Raw genomic sequence first — 21,568 nt, 5'->3', positions numbered from 1 at the left:
AAAATCTTGAAATCGTCCAAATGTGCTTCACAAAAATATAAATTAGATTTCAAAATATGATTTGACAGCAAACTTAATACATACTCAGCTGTCCTTACTGTCCGACTTTATATAGGCCTTGGACAGAATGTAGCCTTTTTTGTGAAAAATAAGAAGGGCATTGCGTTTTTTTGCGGTAAATTCTAATTGCTTTTATTTTTTAACAAATAAAAAATACTACAAATAAAATATAATACTTTTGCACAAGTTCCAAGTTATGAAAAAAGTAATAGCTTGGTTTCCAGTTACGTTAACATCTGTGAGATATTGTCCAGAAGAATAGCAAGGGTTTTCGTCTCCCATATTCGTTGTAAATGTATATATCGTAAGCCTTATCCATAGCCAAGTCTTCATCGTGTTTAAAGCTTTTTCTTAAAATTAAAAATATATATTTTTTTCATCGGCATACTTGACCGAAATTACTTTAGCAACAGTAAGAATTTTAGGCTGCTGTAGTCTGTTGTGGTGCCTGATCTTGTGTTGTCGTCGAAGCGGTGCTAGCGCTTTCGGGGGCTTTTTCATTTATCGCCAACCATGGACATCGCTTTTGCAATTCCAATCGGTATTTCGGATGACTTATGGCATACACGAATGGATCGACACAAGCTACCATTTTACATGTACAAGCCGGTATCATTGTTACTCCAGGTGTTAAGAGACTCTTATCGCCAAAAGCTCCAATCAGAGACATTACACCATATGGTGTCCACGATACAAAGAACAGGAAGCATATTGTAATTGCTGCTTTAGCTATGCGAATTTCTGCTGTATCTTTACTTTTGTCTACGTTCGATCGCAATGACTCGACATTCATCTTTTTTGCTTGTTCCCTCAATGCCTGTATGTTAAAAAAAATGATTTAGATTAATTTTTACATAAATGTATTATGGAATATAACGGTAAATATATAGTTTTACCTTTTCATGGCTAAATACATGTCCGACAATTTGACTATAGTAATATATAATCAATGTTGTAGGACAACAAAAGCTGAAGAAGAATATGGTACCAACAAAGAGTCGAGTATCGAAGTTATCAGTTAAGTAATCAAATGTACATGAAGTTAGGTATCCCTCTGGAAAATTAAAAAAAAAATATATATATTGGTTGCGGAATAACATACGTTGTTATTAATTATAGTAATATTTATTATAAAATTAAAAAATATAAAAATATTTTTGTTGGGCAATTATTTTGAATTTTAACGTATTTTGAAGCATACTTTTAGGGGATATGATTAATTTTTGGCGCAAAAGCTAAATTGTATTTAAGATTACCTCGATTTAACGGAGTATAAAGGCGCGTTTAGACAACGCCATCTAAATCGATATATTAAATCATAACTGTTTAGACTAGTATTAAAATGAAATGAAGTTGATTTGTCAGCAGTTATTTGTTTACGTATACATGCACATTTCACTGCTTCTATGATGTCTGTGAAAATTTTCCAATCAATATTTTCATAATTTTGTTAGAAATTGCTCTCTATTAGGTCAGAAATGCAAAAAACCTTTGTCCTTCTAAGTTATTGTAATATTTATTATGAATGCAAACAAGAAATAAATTTTCAGCCGTTGATATATTTTTGTCAGGCAGTTATTTTGAATATTAACTAATTTTAAAGCATAGAAACGATTTTTTTTTGGAGAAAAGCAGGGTTGTATTTGAAATTTTTTCGATTTAGCATATTAATCGAGATATTGAGTGGATTTAATTTTGTATGGTAAATCGAGGTATTTCGAGCTGAATTTAGCAATTAAATCGAGATAATGCACATTACTACGATAAAGGCTAGAGTGTAGCCTTCTAAATCGACTCAATATGTAAATTGAGATATCAAATCCTGTGGCAATTTTTCAATCAATATATTCGTTATTTTGTCAGTAATTGCTCTCCATTGTGTCAGAAATATATAAAAATATTTGATTATATTATAATATTTGGTTATAATATTAAAATTGGATTTCAGCATATAAAATATCAATAAATCAATATAATACACTTTATCACGATAAAAAACTGTAGTCTACATTTACATTGTATCGGTTTACTTTCACACAGTGGGGTTTAATTGTCAATTCCCTTATATGTTCGTCAAATAAGTCCTCATAAAAAAGGTTATAATGTACATGCCGGTTAAACGCGCCAGTGTTTGTGAGAGAGAACTACAAAGTCATTAAAACAAGACCATGGCCTATAAATAAGGTCACTCAGGGAGACCAGCTGATAATCGATACCTCTCGAGTTTGCTGTCGAAATACATTATTGTGAATTGACTTCCATTATGAAAACGTAAACAAAGTCGAAATTTTTAACATTAGACTTGAGAAAAAACAGCTGTTTTCCGATTTCGATTGCTATCTTGGTAACCTTATTAATAGATCATGAACAAGGCATTATTTTATATTGGAACGCTCATGGCCTATAAATAAGGTCACCAAGGGAGACCAGCTGATTATCGATACCTCTCAAGTTTGCTGTCAAAATGCATTATTGTGAATTGACTTCCATTATGAAAACGTAAACAAAGTTGAAATTTTTGACATTAGACTTGAGAAAAAACAACTGTTTTCCGATTTCGATTGCTATCTTGGTGACCTTATTAATAGATCTTGGGAACGCTTTTAATTAAGATGTCAGAAATCGATAAATTGCTTTTACTACAATATCGATTGTTCGATTTTTTCATACCCTAAACGATAAGTCGAAAGTCAATTGCAAGCAAGTAAAACGAGAAATTTTATAGACAAAGTCGATGAAGTTAATTTTTGTTGAAGTTGTGAAGTGAAAAATAAAATAACGCAATTCAGATAGTTTTAGTTTACAAGTTTGTCGAATTTCAACTTTCGCGATCAAATTCATTTCATTGATTCATGTACTTTATTTTTCGTAAAGAGTATATCGAAAAGTGTCATCCTCTGTAAAGGCAGGAAAGAGAGACATCATAAAAATTGCGACGAGACGTCGAAATAGACAAAGCCAGAATAAAGCCGTTTTAAAAGCAGGGAAAATAATAAAAGCAATTTATTGCATATTTATTGAATAATTCAATAAACATTACAAAATTCATAGAATCAAGGATTATTTTTTGAAGAAAATATCCTTTTGCTTGTCTACTTCTATTGCGTATGTGACATTACAAAAAAAAATTGAAGAATATTAACAATAAGAATAACATCCACCATTTGGAAGTAGTGGAGAACGAATAACAACAACAACAGCAGCAGCTCAACATCGTAGATAAAAAAGTCCAAGTCGTAACAACATATGATGCCACAAAGAGCAATCGAAGGAACAGCAGTGTCACAGCGTTCAATGAGAACGTAAATAGAAAAAAGAAACATTGTCCCAAACACAAAATTATTTTTTCTACATGTTCAATGTTGTCTTCTGTGGAAAGGAATCCGAAAATTAAATCAATCACCAGCAAGCCATAGATATCGCCATACAATTTAAAGGTAAACAAAAAAATAAATAAAATAAAAAAAGAGACAGTGTGCTTGTGTGTACACTGGGTATTTGTAATTCCAAAATGGACATTGGACGACACAATGTCACGATGTAGTATTTGGATAAAAAAATTATCAATTGTTTGGGTTTATACTAAAACGATGATAAATAACACATGTAATAGAAACAACATTTCCAAGAGGGGGGTTGTTGGTCAGTCAATATGTGGAAAATCGAAAAAGAAAATAAAACTCATCATACAAAAGGTCAAACATATGCAACGTGTTTGTTTGTATGTTTTCCTTTTGAATTTTCTTTACAATCTACCAGGCACTGAAATACACCAGCATAGCATTTGTGTTGTAGCCACAACCAGTCAGTCAGTCATTCGCATAACCTGAAACGAAATTTCAAGACTCTAAACATTAACAGAACTGAACAGAAATAAGCAGCAAAAAATTGCATTAAACAACCACCTGATTTTTGATTGTTGTTTTTGTGTTCACAATGGCAACTAAATAGGCAACGAATTACACGCACGTAGTATTTTTGTATCTTGTACGCATTATTACAATTTTAAGGATGAGAAGTGTTCAAAAAAGTTTTTCCTGTTCTATGTATAATGGAAAATATTTATAGGAATCCCAGATTATTAGTTTTTTTTATAGACTTTATAGGGTTAGTGTACCAATAGTCGGCACTTTAAGGAATTTCGCATTTTAAACGTTTCACCATCCCGAGTGCATTTTTCCACTATATTGTATTTAGGTTCATCTGTTCCGAAATTTTGTTTACTATCCGATGCAATAAAAATTTGTTAAATTAATTTGTATTAAATTTGAGTAAATTGATAATTAGGTAGTACAGTGCCTTTTTGGCAATAGTCGGCACTTTTTTTCCAATTGTCGGCATGTCACGTCGCATTTTAGTTAAACAAAAATTATGTATTTAATAGATTTTGTATTAATAAATCATTATTATCGGACGTTTCAATCTGCATTGTATTGAAAATGTTATATAAAATAATTTTATTTGTTAAGATTACAATTGTAATGACTTTCGACTTTGGAGACCTGTTATCCAATTCTCGGCATGGGTAAATTAGACATTTCAGAGGTTAAAAGAATTTAAGATTAAAACCATTTCTTCTTAAAAAAAAAACTACTAAAAACAGTTTTTTTTATATAAATTAATCGGTATTTAGAGCACTTATTTCACATTTTTTCAATTTTGAGTCAAAATGATCGAAAATGTGATTATTATTATTCACCTATATGCTGACTATAGGAAAACCTTAAAAATGTTTGTTCCTAAGGACGACATCGATAAAATATCATTATTACAAATATTTTTTTTAATAAAACTACTTAGCCCCGATGAAATTTTACACAGAGAAATGTTGCAATATTATTGAAGACTATTCAAGGTATTTCATATTTTGTAACGGGATGTTTTAGAAATTTGAAGTTATATACAGCATATTATATACATATATTGGTACATGCCGGTACTTACTCTAGTCTTTAAATATAGAAGCCATGACGTATATCATTTTTTTACTTTGTAAATCCCGATTTTCAATGTAAAACCCGTTTTGTGGTTTTTGCTTAGATACAAACTTCAAATGCATTTTATCGAAATTATATTTTTTAAGAGGTACACATATAAATCTTGAGTATATTTCGTTGACGGGTATTTGTCAGAAATATATGCAATATTAAAAAAAAAATCCGAAAGAAACTTAAGGTACAACCACTAAAATATTCTTTTTCCAAGTTTGGAAGATTTCTTGTGAACAATTTATGAAACATTAATTTTTATGGTGATCAATAATTGGTTATTACGCTTTTAAATAAAATGCCACTAAAGTTGCAACCTTTTTTAGCTTTGAGCGACTTTTCTTCTCTGTGTTTGTAAGGTTATATTTACCTTAGTATGTGTAAATTAAAACTAATTTGAATTCGTTTAAGTCGTTTTTGTGTTCATAGGGTGTCTGATATATTCTCGAACATATTTATTGACAAATTTACTTTTTTTGTGCAACTTTTTAAATTTCCCAGCGGTAGCTCTTAATTTATGAGTTACAAAATTAAATATAAGCACATAAAAGCATACAAAAAAATTAAGTAGATAACCAATTTTATACCCTCGGCTTTATAGCTAATGAGGGTAGATCCCACGTTCGAGCCACGAGTCGATTTACAAATCTATGTCCTCCGTTTGTCTGTCTGGGCTGCTGATGCGCACGATAAAACTTCTTTGATGGAAATATATACGATATATAAAGCGAATAAGAAGACCTTCCCCGAGGGTATATATCTGTCGTCAACACCGACTGACTTTTATCAAGCTTTATAATTGGCCTATGATTTTTCAAAATTTCCTTTTTCTTTACGCCACATGCAAAGTTACAAAAGTTTTATAATAATTTGTTGTGTGTTTTTACTAATACCAAAAAAAAAACAGTCCTTAAAAATTTGCCCATTATTTTGTTGTCGTCCAATCCGGTTATTCCTCCACATTCAATGACATTACAACCAACTAATGTTCATCGTGTAATAATGTGTATTATTAAAATCTAATTTATACAATCTGACATGTAACTCCCATGTTAGTTTGTACAAATGTATATATTTATATATATATACTCTTCAACATTTAAGTATAATCAATAATACTTAGTCATGTCATTTTAATGAAGGCGCGAGAACATTAATGATTTTAGTTAGTTATTTGATTAAACATAACAGTGAAATTTCTAACGTGTTTTAATGCGATAATGAAATAGTGATGATTAAAAAAATTATTGTTTCCTTTAATATTTTTGTTATAAACAAATTTTAATTTGTTTTTAATTTGATATTCAGTAAATGTCTAAGGGCTTGGCAAATTAAAAATAATTCTGTACTTTAAGGGGACCCCAACCATTCTCAGTTTCAAAAAATTTAAATTTATTTTTTGATTTGATTCGAACCTTCCTAATTCAAGAATGTTCCTATAATATTTCAAGTGAAAATCCCAACAACTTTTAAAGATACAGCCATCTCAAACTTTAAACGCGTTTTTCTCGAAACAGTCTGTTTACGAATGGCGAGCACGATAACTCAAAAACTAATAATCCGATCGGTTTCAAATTTTGACTCGTTTCTTTGTGAGTGTATTGCTATCGTATGAAATAGGATAAATCCAATCGGTGAATACCATATTATTTTTTAAGTTAGTTTGTGCTCAAAAATTTATAATAATTATAGCTATAATAAATAATATTTCTTTTATATTGATGATTGTGATATAAAAATGAGATATTTAAACCTGTAAATTGTAATTAGTGGTTGAGAGTAGATATAATATTGTAGTCCTTGGCCCTATGTGCTAGGTCGCTACATCAAATAATCTAATTATAACAATAAAAATGTTTTTGAAGTACAATGGTTCTGAACCCCTCCAACTAAATAGACGTTAAGATATTATTAAAGTAATACATTGTTAGTTTTAAGCTTTTGGAGTAGTCTATATTTTGTTGTTTTTTGAATCACTATTGGCCCTTTGGGCTAGATTCTCGTTTATGAAATAAATTGAAATTGAAATTGAAAATTGCTGATTTAAAAAAAAAAACTTTTCAAACGTCCACCATTTCTAAAACCGTTGAAATTTTCGGATTGTGATGTTATAGTGAGGATTTATCATGCCCGCCATAAAAAAGGAGCTTTTCATTTGTCACAAAAAACAATTACAAAAAATGTTTGTAAATTATTTTTCTTCTGGTATATTTCCCCTAAATGACACTTTCAAATCACTTTTTTTTTGCGTTTTTTTACACATAGTGTACATTATAAAATTGTATTGTTTCTATTGGAAAGATTCCATGGAAAAATTTTCCATGGAAGCGGTTCCATGGAAAAATTCCGCTATTCATTTTCATACAATTTTTATTTACATAAAATAAAATATATTTTCAAAATATTTAGATATGTATGTATGTATATTAATATTGTTGTCACAATTGTCTTTTGTATTTTTCAGATAATTATTCAATGATTTCTATGTGACGCCACACCGATTGCCACCTGAAACATCGATCCTCGTTGTGTTGTCGCCCGAGCATATTTTCTAAACAAGGAATACATTTTTGAATACTGCCAACAACAGACTCTAAGAATATTTTGTTCTAATCGACGATAAGATCAGATATTTGTCAACAATAGGTTGACATTATCGCTAGGATTTTTTTTATTAACTAACATCCTCAAGATCCCCACCAGCAAAGCACACACCAGTACCAAAGTCCAATGTCTAATAAAATAAATAAAATAAAGCGTGAAATACCAACTGTTAGTGCAACAGGCAATACCAACACCAGCAATACATCGGCCAACACATCATCGTCCTCGAGTTCATCGCTGTCATCCGCCGGAGGCGGTGATGTCGGTATGTCTACCGATCTAACATCGTTGTTTGAATGTCCGGTGTGCTTCGATTATGTGTTGCCACCAATACTGCAGTGTTCGAGTGGGCATTTGGTATGTGTCTCGTGCCGTTCGAAGCTCACCTGCTGTCCAACATGTCGTGGCCCCTTGGCCAACATTCGTAACTTGGCCATGGAGAAAGTTGCCTCCAACGTCAAATTCCCATGCAAACATTCAGGCTACGGCTGTACAGCATCATTGCTCTATACGGAAAAAACGGAACACGAAGAGACCTGCGAATGTCGACCCTATCTGTGTCCATGTCCAGGTGCTTCCTGCAAATGGCAAGGACCTCTGGATCTAGTCATGCAACATTTAATGATGTCACACAAAAGTATTACCACACTACAAGGCGAGGACATTGTATTTCTGGCCACAGACATAAATTTACCCGGTGCTGTTGATTGGGTGATGATGCAGTCGTGTTTTGGTCATCACTTTATGTTGGTCCTGGAGAAGCAAGAGAAATACGATGGCCATCAACAGTTCTTTGCCATTGTCCAGCTAATCGGTTCACGTAAAGAAGCCGAGAACTTCGTGTATCGTCTGGAGCTGAATGGGAACCGTCGTCGCCTCACTTGGGAGGCTATGCCCCGATCTATACACGAGGGTGTAGCCTCAGCCATACATAATTCCGATTGTTTGGTGTTTGATACATCAATTGCCCAATTGTTTGCCGACAATGGAAATTTGGGTATAAATGTTACCATTTCAATTGTATAATAAATATCACTAACATTCTAACAGCGATGATCACAGAGTGAGAGAAGATTGGAAAAGAAATCTAGACTACCAGACCAGATACCCACAAAAATAAAAGGCAAAACTACAATAACAGACAGTTAGTTGGTGGTCACATGGGTAAAGCAAGAATTCATAAAAGCAGGAACGTTTCTAAAACACCTCCTGTGTTGGCTTTAGTTCTATACAAATATATACACAAAAATTATTTTATTTTGGATTAACGTGTTGCTGACATTTCCTTCCTCGAATCCAAAGAAACGGATTGCTTACATACATAAGCGTCGAACCCCATTAAACCAAAATTGGAATTCTGCCAGAATCCAGTTTAATACAAAAATAAAAAAGACAAACTACATTTCATTTAATTCTCAGCTAAATTGTCAACATTGGCCCAAAAGAAAAGCCGCTCTCCTTCGGAATTGGAAACGTTTAAACTTCTTATTCGTCTAGCAAGAAATTTTGTGGTGTATTTTTTAATTATTTTTAGCGATAAGTTTTTGTTTATTATTATTTTTTTAATTCTTATATCTAGAGAATTATCTTAATTATTCGTATAATACTAGAACGAACGGAGATGTTATGTTCCTTAAATGAAAAAGAAAAACGTATCACATATTTGGCACACATTTTTCGTTGGATCCAAATGTTATGGCTACTTCTTTCTGTTTAAATACATCCACCAACTACAAAAATAAAATTCCTAAAGACTTAATTCTTTTGTAAACTAATTGAAATTTACAGGAATATTTAATATTTAAGTTTCTATATTTTAGTTAATTTTATGCGGAAATGCTTTCATTTATTAGTTGTAACAAGCTCTTGGTATAAATGGTGAATGTGGATGGCATTATAGAATTCAACACTAGATATTCTAAAATATTAAAAATGTGATTCTATAATTAATTCGAACACTAGATCCTTTTCTTGCCCCCGCCACTACTGCTTTTGATTTATTTTCACATCATTTCTACTTTTCATTTGGTAAATCCATTTGTAAATACCAAGGTTTTTTGTTTTAACACAAATTTCTAATATAAGTTTTGTTTATTGTCGTTTACTCGAATATGTTTATGTGCTAAATACATTACAAAATAAAAAAAAAAATAACAACAAATAAATATAAAAAACAATCAATATTCTTTTTTTCAATGCTAACGATGAAAATATAAATGAGAAGAAGAAATACATTTGTGTTTGAAGAACAGAAAGAAAAGCAACAGCAAACATATAACAAACAGTAAGCAACAAACAAATGCTCACACTTTTCGCTATACAACAAGTTTGAGGTACACATTTTTTTAACGAAAGAAATTAATCCCCATTTAATTTTATAAATTGGAAATTTTTTTTTTTTTAAGAGCAAAAAACGACAGATTTACATTATTAATTATAAGAACGATTGTTTTTTTAAATCTGTGTATATGCTGAGAAATACACGAAACGAAAACAAAACTTACAAGATGAAAATACACACACATACATACATAATATATATACAAATATTTTACATAGGTTAGTGGATCTCTAAAAGTAATACAATGATAATTACAGAACAGAAATGTAATAAAAAATTAAAAAAAAACAACAACAATTCATTGGTGGCTATTTTTTGTGTTATTTAGAAAGGTAAGAAATATATGGGAATTAGATGGGAGTGCAATTTAAACAAGAACTTTTTCCAGTTGTTTGACTGCATTTCGAATGTTCCTGAATAGATTTAAAACTAGTATTAGATTTTACAGGTTTTCTGAAGAAGAAGGAAAACAAACACATTTAAAAACGTCGTTAAGTTTGGCCGGGCTGAACTTATGAGGTGGAAATTTTATTTACATGTAATCGTTCGGGATTTTTATGTATGGCTACTTATGCCATTGTAACATTTTTGTAGAAATGCAAATACAACACCCAATTACAGTGAATTCGGTTAAAAAAGGAATACCGAAAGTTGTAGGTACATTTTAATGGGGGCTACCCTAAAATGGGGACCAATATTGCGTTTTTTTTGGTAGTGAGTAAAACACCAAACCAAAGGCTTTGGTGCAGGCACATCCTCATGTAGAGATGAAGAAGGAAACCTGGTGACAGATACAGACAGCGTATTGAGGACCAGGAAGGAGTATTTTGAAAAGCTTCTGGTATCAAATAGTGGTGGTGAAAAGATACCCCAGAACCAATTAGAGATGACGGTATTGATAGTCACCTAGCCAAGATGAGGTCAGAATAGCAACCAATCGGCTGAAGAATAATAAAGCAGAAGAAGCCGAAGCGTTACCAGCCGAACTATTCAAGACTAGTGATCAGATGCTGTTAAGGAGCGTGCACCAGTTGATTAGTACAATTTGGCTAGAAGAATGCATGCTCAATGATTGGAACCTCAGCATCCTGTGCTGCGCGAAAGATCAAAGCGCTTGGAAATCTTATTTAAGTTCGGCTTATGGAACAAATTTTATCTCACAAGCCAACTAAGTAAGTAGATTTGACACCCAATGAGAATTGCAATTCGGATGAAAAACGTTTACGTATTTTCCAAAATAACGAAATTTGGGAGGTACCGTTGTATGGGGGCTATCCTAAAAAAAGAGACCAATATTGATAATTTTTAGCAGGAAGATGTATGCAAACCTAAAGAACCAATTCGGTTGAAACACGTGCCAATAATTCCCAATGTACCGAAAACTTGGGGTACCCTTATATTTGGGAACTGTTGTACGCTTCTTTTGAATTCATATCAAAGTGAAAAAAATATCGATTTAATTTTGGAAATATTAAAGGGTTACATCCATAAAAGCACAAAATTTCGTACTATAATGATACCGAGAATGAACTCATAGCCACATACTACAGGTTTTGTATAAACCATGATATGGGATACTTTTTGGGCAGATATACAATAATTTACCAATTGAAGCTGAACATTGACAAAGTAAAACGATGTCAGAATTGTTCGAAGAGTTTCGAATGTGTCGGCAATATCTGGAAAGCTATGGGGAGCATCTTATTGTTATCTTTTCATGGATATCTAGGATAAAAATGAGGGACCGGAAGCATCTGATTTATGGGACATGATTTGTTTTCTGCCGATTTAATGTCCAAATGGGCATACACACTAATAACTTCTCTCATGCCACAGAGTACATACATGCCGATATTATTTAAACTCAATGATATGGAACCGAATATGTTAAAGCTGGGAAGACATTTGTGTTGTTAAACGTCACATTTCAGAGATTTTGCCATAAATTGAGAATTTTTTTTACCCTAATATTTCTTAAGTTTACACTACTATGTATTTAATTTCAAGAAATTACTTACCCGGAACAAAACGACCCCAACTTTCCGTTACACAAGCCACCACAAATGGTGTGGCATACAAATAAATGAATATTATCATCAATATCGCCTTGCCGTGTGTCATTTTGCCCTCCATCGGCCGTGTAATAACATTATAACGATCGTAGGCAATAAAGGCGTTTGTACACGATGCACCTATACCAGTATAGGATCCAATAATGCCATATATTTGACAACCTAAATTTCCCAGAGCAAAGCCACGCTTAAAGCTATTATAGATAAATATCGGAGTCTTCGACATCATAAAAAAATCACAAATCGCCAAATTTATAACCAAAATATTTGAGGGAGTTCGCAAAGATTTCGCCCTGCAACAATATCACGTTTATAAGAAGATATATGCTCAGATATTGTCAATGTTTATATCTTACGCGGAAAATACCCAAATGACAAGGCCATTTCCGATCAGCGACATTATCGTGAAGAATATATACAGCATCGCTAATAGATAATGCATGGATTCGGGTGGTTCCTGAAATTGCAGCCAATGTTCGGGAATATGGCGTATTTCGTGTGGCGGCACATCCCAGCCCAGTAGTCGTCTTTCTGCAGATAATCTGAGATAAAAAATACAATTTGAAAATTTTCAGTCTTTGTGTGGGCGGTACAAATATTAAAAAAATATTGTGATGTGCTTGAATGAAATATTTGAAAATGTTGATACTTTGTGGGAGGATGGATCCTATTTTCGGACATTATCTAACTTTCAAAATGTCGACATTTTGTGGGAGTGATACCAGAAAGGGGTGAACCATTGGAGGGGCATTGCTAAAACTGTACCGATTTGCTTCTTTGATTGGGGGCCAATGATGCTTTAGCGGGGAACTATCACAATTTTTATTTTTTGATAACTCAAATCGTATTAACGGTAAAGGTAAACGGGATAATAATTCACAATATTGGAACTGTTGCTCATAATTAAAGAAAAAAAACTTACCTAGCCTGGGGGAATAACACTGCCGAATTATTGTCCAATTTGATGGCAGCATTGGAACTGATGTTATAATATTTCATGGTTTGACCGCTGCCACAAAACGCTTGCTTTTTAACAAAAAAACTTAGCGCTAATTTTTTGGGAAACTTTTACAAACTTTAATTGGTCATTACCGACAAAAACCTAAAATCTAACGAGCACTGCTTTTATAGCAGCATTTTGCTGAGATTTCATTTACACGTGCGTCCCGTTTCGGATTTTCTAGTTATTAGCAGCGATGTGGGGATTTGTGTTTAACCGTGCAGTATTTGACATTGGATTCAAGGGATTAAGCGTTTATATCCAAATATGCCCGAGAATACAGTCTTTGTGGATATGTCTTGTGTATCGAAATATATTTTAAAGCCATTTCATTTTGTTTGGCTTGTAGTAGGTCAGTGACGTAGTCAGGAATTTGATGATTGTTTTGAAGGTTTGAAACATATGTGTCTGTAAATTGTTTTTGGCTTTTTAGTTGGTGAATGATTTCCCTTGGATGTGAAAATTCCCGAAAATGCAACCATATTTTCGAAGGTATCCATTGTATTAACCTACGCCTGTTTATTTGTACTTAATTAAATCCTAATCAGATTACAAGTGTGTGCATATAGACGTGTAAACGAGTATATCAGCAATTTCAATCGCAGCTAGGTGAAAATATCTGAAATTCCATTTCGATATTGTTTATCCGGTAGACATTTGACCTCTATGCTAAACCAAATCCCAAAATGCATCGGAATGAGGTAATGAGTGACGCTGCAATGTTGTTTAAAGAAGAACAACAAAGAAACATATTGTCAACCTGTTGATTTTTTTGCGATTTAATCACATATTTTTTAATTATTTATTTAGGCTGGCTAAAACGATGCACCTGACATAGGTGAAAAAGTTCGTATGTTAACCCTTTCAGTGTTAGTCTAAATTTAGATTAGGCGAGTTTACTTGCGGCAAGTCTTTGTTTGTAGGAGAGAGGGGCAAGGGGTATAGAAATGAAAAAAAATTGCTCGTACCGACAATTTTCTGGCAATTCGTTTTATGTATTTCGTGTTTGTTGACATTTAATATATATTTAAATGTGAAAAAAACAACAAATAAAAAAATTTTTTAGAAACCGAATTGCCTTGTATAGAAGCAAGGAGCAAGTTCAAAAGAGAACGATAAAAATTGCCGCAAGTAAACTCGCCTAATATAAATCAGGACTTAAAAAAAAATTTTTGTCGGAATAAAAATCTAAAATTTTGTACTTAAAATCATATGAAGGCACAGAGTTTAGAAAAAAAGTAATTCTTAATTTAACCCTCGGACAGTTTTGTCTGTCTTTGTGGGTAACTGGATATATTTCTGAATTCAACAAAAACAAAGACATCAATTGTAACGGTACTTAGGATAACCGAAAAATTGCAAAGGAAGAGAGTAATTTTAAATGTCGAATATATTCGACAAAAACACTGAAAGGGTTAAGTACTGAGGGGAACAGATTTTGGAAATAAAGATATATAACATAAAAAAATAAAAATTGACTGGGATTCAACAATTTGAACATATTTTAAAAGAAAAATGTATGTACGAACCTGCAAGAATCCTGAATTAATTTTCAATTTCCGCTTTATACGTGTGAAAAGCTTTACCACTTTTTGACTACGGTAAAAGAATATAAAAATATGACAGATAGAGGACACATTTTATATATGACAGTCAGTTTAAAAAAGATGATTGTCCTCGAAAAAAATGAGGACACGTGGTGACCTATAAGTACACATTTAAAAATGTTCATCTTCCCCATTGTGTAACATATAAAACTTGAGAATTCCTTTGCAGTATCTTGAAATACTCGTCGGAATTGTGGGTATTTGTACTGGATATATTTCTGATCAGTGTAAAATTCCATTTCAGTCCATTTGTTGAAATCACGTTTTGGCAATTTGCCAGGACGGATTCCCATTTTTTACATATTTTTTATCAGCTATGTTTATGTTTGGACACAAACCTCATAACACGCAGGGGATACTCGGCATCGGGACTCATTCGTCAATCGCGTTTTCGACATAGCTTCGATCCATAGGTATCGAATATCAATATAAATCAATTTAAACTAACTAAGTTACTTAAACTACATACAGGAAGGACAAACATCTGGTAACTACTTGTCATCTATAGTTCTATATGTAGAATAGCATTTTTAATAATATGTATAGGATCAGACATGGAAATATGATTATACAAGTTATTATATATATCACATACTGATCTAAGCGGATTACTTAGCTCAAAATTAGATCTCACTAAAAAAAGATATAGCGGTATATAATTACTAGTAAAACGTGAAAGCACATTAAAGTTTATTTCACCGATTAGAATTTTTGAGTCAATTTGGTCACGTAAAAGTCTTATTAAAAATAAAGCTCTAAGCATTAAACGTCTTCGTTTTAATGTTGGATGATCAATACGTTTTAAGCGATTTTCATAGGGGGAAGTACTTCAACTGTACTCTAAGGCAAACCTCTAAGAGCAAATAATAGAAATTGAATTTGGACAGATTAAAGTTTTTTGGAAAAACAGTTGCAAAACGGGCTCCATAAAATACATCCGTACTCTAGATTAGATTAACAAATAAACGTTTTGTCACATAAGGGTCGTCAAAGTCCATAGTCCATTGTTTTATAAATCCTAGTAAAGATTTCGCTTTATTAATACAAGACTCGATATGTAAATTAAATCGCAATTTCGCATCTGTGATGACACCAAGATCCACAAAGGAAGCGACATTTTTTAATTTGTAAGAACCAATAAAATAATGGACAGGAATTGACCGAGACCTATTTTTTTTTGCATTTCTTAAGAGTGACATGGCGTTATTGTTTCACTAATTCTTACTTGATTTTGCAACTATAAATTCTTGAATAGTTTCACATCATCAGCAAACATTAGCACTTTAGAAAATTGTATCACTGAAGGAAGATAATTTAAAGGGACCCCCCATTCTCGGGGTCAAACATTTTTTTGATTTAATTCGAATCTACACTAACTCAAGAATGTCCCTATAAAATTTCATGTTAAAATCTGAAGAACCCGTGAAGATATAGCCGATTTATTGTGTCAGCATCATGTGACGGCTAAAGGGCTTCTCAAACGTTAAACGCGTTTTCTCTTTTGCGAATGGCGGGCACGATAACTCAAAAACTAATAACCCAATTGACTCCAAATTTTTACACGTTTCTCTGGGAGTGTATAGCTATTGTATGAACTAGGATAAAGTTAATCGGTGAAGATCTTCCATATTTTTAACTTGGTTTTCGGTCCAAAATCGGCGATTTTCCAAAAATATTTTTTCAAAGGTCGGGCATTTTGTTAATTTTAGAGCGAAGTCAATAATCCTAGTTCATACGAGAGCCAGACTTGCCAGACTTTCTAACACCGTTGGAATTTTCGTATTCCGATGTTCCAATGAGGAGTTATAATGCCCGCCATCAAAAACAAGGACTTCTCTTTAATTACAAAAAACAACAACAACAAAATTACCCAATTTTTTGTAAATTTTTTTTCATCCCTTTTAAATCTTCAAATATATATGTGTGGAATGTTACAAAACTTAACAATGAAATCCCCATGGTATCCAATTTAAATAATAAAAGTTTGTGTACTACAGTGTCAAATGCTTTATTAAAATCAGTGTAAATTACATCTGTTGGTCCGAAATTACATATATAAGACCAAACGTGCTTGTATTGACGAAAATGCAATAGAAAAAACTATGTCTGATGGTGTGTGTCCGGTAGAAAATATAGCCCTTAAAGTCAAACACTGAGTCGCACATTTAACCAAATATAACCTTTAGAGGATCTGAATTCCAACTAGACAGTTAGCAATGATAATTACCAGGCTATGACTATGGTGCCGAATGTGCCCGCTATCAGAGGACAATAATCAGACATAAAGTTTGTTATATCTGTTGAATAAGTACTGAAATATAGAGCTCTTAAAAATGTTCCCAGTCTCCCCAAACGGCGAGTTTTTTAATATCTGCAAGTCTACAAAAACTTCCAGTTTATAGGGAACCACCAACGTTACTTTCAGCAAAGTCAAATAATCGCTAGAAAGTCTCTTTTGCAAGATGTGACTTCTGGATGTCGACTTCTACTACGTGTTTACATGACTTAAATCTCTGGAAGTCACTTCTGCATTCAACTTCCGAAAGAAAATCTGCATTCGGACACTTGGCTTTACAAACAAAATTTGTTCGATTGGTTGGTTGCTTTTATATCTTGTATGATTTTTTGTCATGCACGAATACGACAAAGCAAAGAGTCAAAATTTTGAATATTTGTTAATCTAATATCAAGCGAAAGCAATGACCAATACGATCCAAATTGTGCACATCTTAATATTTCATTAAAAAGCCAAAACAAGTTCGAATATAGAGCAAATCAACACCTTCACATAAACGGTCCATTTTCGCCAATGTCTACATTGGATATCTTCCAGCCACCTACAATTAAGACCACGAAATGTATAACACTTTTTAACTCTACTTTTTGGGCTCTCACTACTATGTTGCAGTGTTTCAAATGAAATGACAAAATTGCTATACTTCCATGAAATGTTTATTACAGATCAGCTATAAATTTGGGTACAACAGCACTTATCGTCCCACTTTCTATAATTTAACTGAATAATCTTTTGTGACGTATATAAATGTTTATAGTTCTCCTGTTTCGATTAGCAAATGCGTCCAGGAATGTATTTTACTTTTGAAAAATGAGGTAAGCAATTTCGACTAACAGCATGATGTCTTAATAATATTGTTGTTCCAAGCTTGCGACGAATCTATGTAGTCATGCTCTTCTTAAAGGCTTATACTTCCATTGAATAAATATGGGCCATGCATAGATATTTAAGGTATTTAAATGGTCGATCTTACCCTGCATGCTTTTCTTATAGGAAATGCTATTAGAAACCATATCATGAACGGAACAGACAGTGACCCAAGCATTTTGATTATGAACATTTGAAATATCGATTATTTTTAGATTTCCTTCACATATAAAGATAAACATTAAAAACATTTTAAAAAGTGCGAACGTACTTGTCGGGTTTTCGGCGATAAGTATGAGGTGCCATGTCGTTATAAGAAGTACGAATAGGAAGGAATTCCTTAATATGAATGAGGTTGCCATAAAACATTCTGGGATGTTGCAGCTAAGACCACTCTTTTGGAAAAGGACCAATGTAGGTAATGGGTTCAGAACTTCCCAAAAGAAAAACATCAATACATTATCGGTATAGATTCTGTGCTTCAGTTATGCTGAATATAGTTCATCATATTGTAGAACTTATCTATAATTAGTTGCACACTTTGTCTGGATTCTACAATAAGTTGGAGGTGCCATGTCATTGTGACAAAAGAAGTACACAATGTTTATGGGCTCAGAACGTGCCAAATTTTCATACATTATCTGTATAGGTTCAACGCCACAGTAATACTGGATTCAGTTCATAATGTTTCATTGTTGTAGAACTTATCTGTAATTAGTGGAGCATTTTGTCTGGACTTGGCGATAAGTAGGAAGTGGCACGTCATTGACAAATAAGAATAGGACGGAAGTTTTTAGTATGAAAGAAGTGTCCCTTTGTTTCTCCCGGGATCGATAAAAGGAAGATATATTCGGACATACCGACCACTGAATACCCTCGGCATTTGAACGTACATACATTAGGGTTATGACTTTCTTATAACCTCATACCCTGGTATCTGTTTTTACCTAATATGTGTCTTGTCCAGGGTGCGCAAAAATTCGCTCGCGAATTATTCAAAATACATTCTTCTCGTTTTGTGCTCATTTTAAGAATGAAGTTATGGCGATAAATTCTTTACCAAACGAACATTCGCCAAAGAATCGTCGCACACACATAACAAACGAGTGAGAGCACTCGAAAACGTTCGTGCGTTTCGTTGGGTGGTGGAAATTCTTTCAGACATTCTTTCACGAATGAAAACAAACATTCCCGAATTCTCGCGAATGCTCACAACAAATGCTCGAATGCTAACAACAAACGTTCGTGAACTCAATAGTTGTTGGACATGTGTTTTGTTATTCCACACACTTTCTGCTACACACACACATTCTTTCGTTGTTTGTGTGTGTTTTTATGATATTTTAGTTTGTTGTTGTTTTTAACGGTGCTCGCGAGAATTCTCGAACATTTGTTTTTTGAGTTTTTCAAAAGAATATTCTTCAGCACCAAATGTTCACGAAAGAATGAATCGACGACGCTTGCAGCGAAATTTTATCGTTCGTGATTTTTTCGTACAATGGGAACATTCGCGAGAGAATGCAAATGCTTGTGCATTCATTGTAACTTTATCATTCGCGATAAATTGAAAACATTCGAATTCTCGTATTTTAATCATTCATCGCCACCTGAGTTTATTCAAATTTTTCCCCATCCCTAAAACATTATCGTTTAATTTAGTGGGGGAGGGTATAAACAAGTCGATTTCTCCGATTCAAATCCACTCGCTTATTTTTCACTTCTTTTATTTTTAATTAGGTGCAATAAAATGCTCACCTAAATGGCGAATACAATTTCACACACGACCTTACTTAACTTTTTAATAAACAACAGGCTTTTTGCAATTTATGGACTGGAAGTTTTTCATTCGATTATCTAGAATATAAATCGACAACAATAAATGTATGAAATAAAATGAGTTTCAAAGATATTACTTATCAAATTTTTGTGGGTGGGAAATATTTTTTTAGGATCGAATATATATAACGACAAGAATACAACCACATACGATATTTAGGAGTCAAACATTAAGCGGATCATTAACAGCTAAACTATGGAGGTCACGGACAAACCCTATTACAATAAGGAAACAAAAATCTGGCATGGTCCCATAGAAGAGCCCCGATTCAGTTTAGATGATTCCATTGGGGCTGTTGCGTGGCAGGCCATGAAAACAAATCCTGATCATATTGTACAGGTGGGTACACCGAAAGAAAAATAAATTTCGCAATTTAGAGGACTAACTCATCCGTTAAAAATACCACCAACAGATATGCTACCAAAGTGGAAAAGAAATGACGAACAAGGAAATGGCTCAGCTGGCACGCAGGGCAGCAGTTCATTTTGGAAAACTGAATTTGCAACAAACTGATGTGGTTGGTATCTGTGCTGGCAATAGCGATTATGTAGCACCCATATTCCTTGGTGCAGTCCTATCTGGTCTTTGTATCAGCAGCACCGATCCCAGTTTCAATCTTAAGGGTCTGCAACACATTTATTCCATGACCAGACCAAAGGTAATGTTCTGTGATGGCGATGTTTACGAGAATGTTCGACAAGCATTGGTGGGTTGTGGCCTTCAAGACACCACCATCTATACGATGCGTAATCATATCGAAGGCGTTCTAAATGTCATGGAAGTTTTGAGTGAAGCTAACGATGATGAACATTTCAGGTAAATATAAATTCGAATGGAGTTGTGAATAGAGACCTAGACCTATGCATGTGGAAGGAAAATTAAGGTAGTATAAAAATATTACGTAACATAAACATAGCAGTATATTTTGTATATCAGGTCAAGCAATTTACAAAATCGGATCTGTTTTTTTCGTGAAGATCCTACGATAATTGAGACTTGCATTTGAAAGAAATTAATAATGATTATTGTGATCGGTGTTAGGATACAATATATACATTTTACAATATTCTGCAATTAGGTTTTCATCGTCACGAGATTTCGAAATTCATTTAAAATTAACCAATTTAGATATATGATTAATTATTTTTTATATATTTTTGTATCGTTTGCAGTGTACCAATGCTTAAGCATGGAGGTATGCAGGATATAGTCTATCTTTGTATTTCAGGATCTACGAGTTTACCAAAGGTTGTGCGCATGTCCCATTATGCTATTCTGAATAACATATTGCGGTATGTTCTCAAATTTGTTGTATCTGCACTGTAATTATTTAACCTGTCCCCTTTTCTTCTCCCCCTTCGGTCACGATAATGCCAAAGGACAACACATATTAATATTTAGTAGTCTGTATTGGTTTATGGGTATATCGACGCTCCTGAAAGCTATAGTCCACTGTGAGACCCGTTACACACCCGTAAAACATATGTCGATGGTGGCTGGATTCGTAGTGGCGATATGGGTTATTTCAATGACGAGGGAAAGCTGTTCGTTGTCGATCGTCGCCAGGATATTATGAAATATAATAATTATCACTTCTCACCCGGTAGTATAGAGAATGTTATTGCTCAAATTCCCGATGTGGCTGATGTGTGTGTGATTGGAATTCCCGACACGGTCTTTGATTTCCTACCGGCAGCTGCGGTCGTTAAACGTCCGGGTGCTAATATTACAGAATCGTATATTTGTCAGTATGTTGCTGATCGCATGCAGCATTTTGAAAATTTACACGGTGGTGTGTACTTCGTCAAGAAACTTCCACAGACGGCATCGGGTAAAATAATACGGCGCGAATTAACAGAAATGTGTGCGAAAATGAGGATGGCTAATTGATTATTG

At 33.3% G+C, this 21,568-nt stretch overlaps 2 protein-coding genes across 2 annotated transcripts; one reads left to right on the top strand and one right to left on the bottom strand.

The window, feature by feature from the left end:
* Positions 1-481: 481 nt before the first annotated feature.
* On the bottom strand, positions 482-13,090 carry LOC133330753 (opsin Rh3). Its single transcript, XM_061539163.1, has 5 exons — positions 12,988-13,090; positions 12,422-12,607; positions 12,012-12,358; positions 957-1,114; positions 482-877 (listed from the first exon to the last, which is right to left on the bottom strand). The coding sequence occupies exons 1-5, from the start codon at positions 13,062-13,064 to the stop codon at positions 482-484; spliced, it is 1,164 nt and encodes a 387-aa protein (XP_061395147.1). The 5' UTR covers positions 13,065-13,090.
* Positions 7,760-8,748, top strand: LOC133330752 (E3 ubiquitin-protein ligase sina). Its single transcript, XM_061539162.1, has one exon. It carries the CDS (start codon positions 7,779-7,781, stop codon positions 8,676-8,678), a length of 900 nt encoding a protein of 299 aa, XP_061395146.1. The 5' UTR covers positions 7,760-7,778; the 3' UTR covers positions 8,679-8,748.
* Positions 13,091-21,568: the final 8,478 nt, after the last annotated feature.

This window comes from Musca vetustissima, unplaced genomic scaffold (assembly GCF_032173495.1).
Source record: "Musca vetustissima isolate MV318-11 ecotype Yass unplaced genomic scaffold, APGP_CSIRO_Mvet_v1 utg69497, whole genome shotgun sequence".
In the NCBI taxonomy this organism is placed as follows: Eukaryota; Metazoa; Arthropoda; class Insecta; order Diptera; family Muscidae; genus Musca; species Musca vetustissima.
The sequence above is the reverse complement of the archived record's forward strand: the minus strand, read 5'-3'. Positions and strand labels throughout refer to the sequence as shown.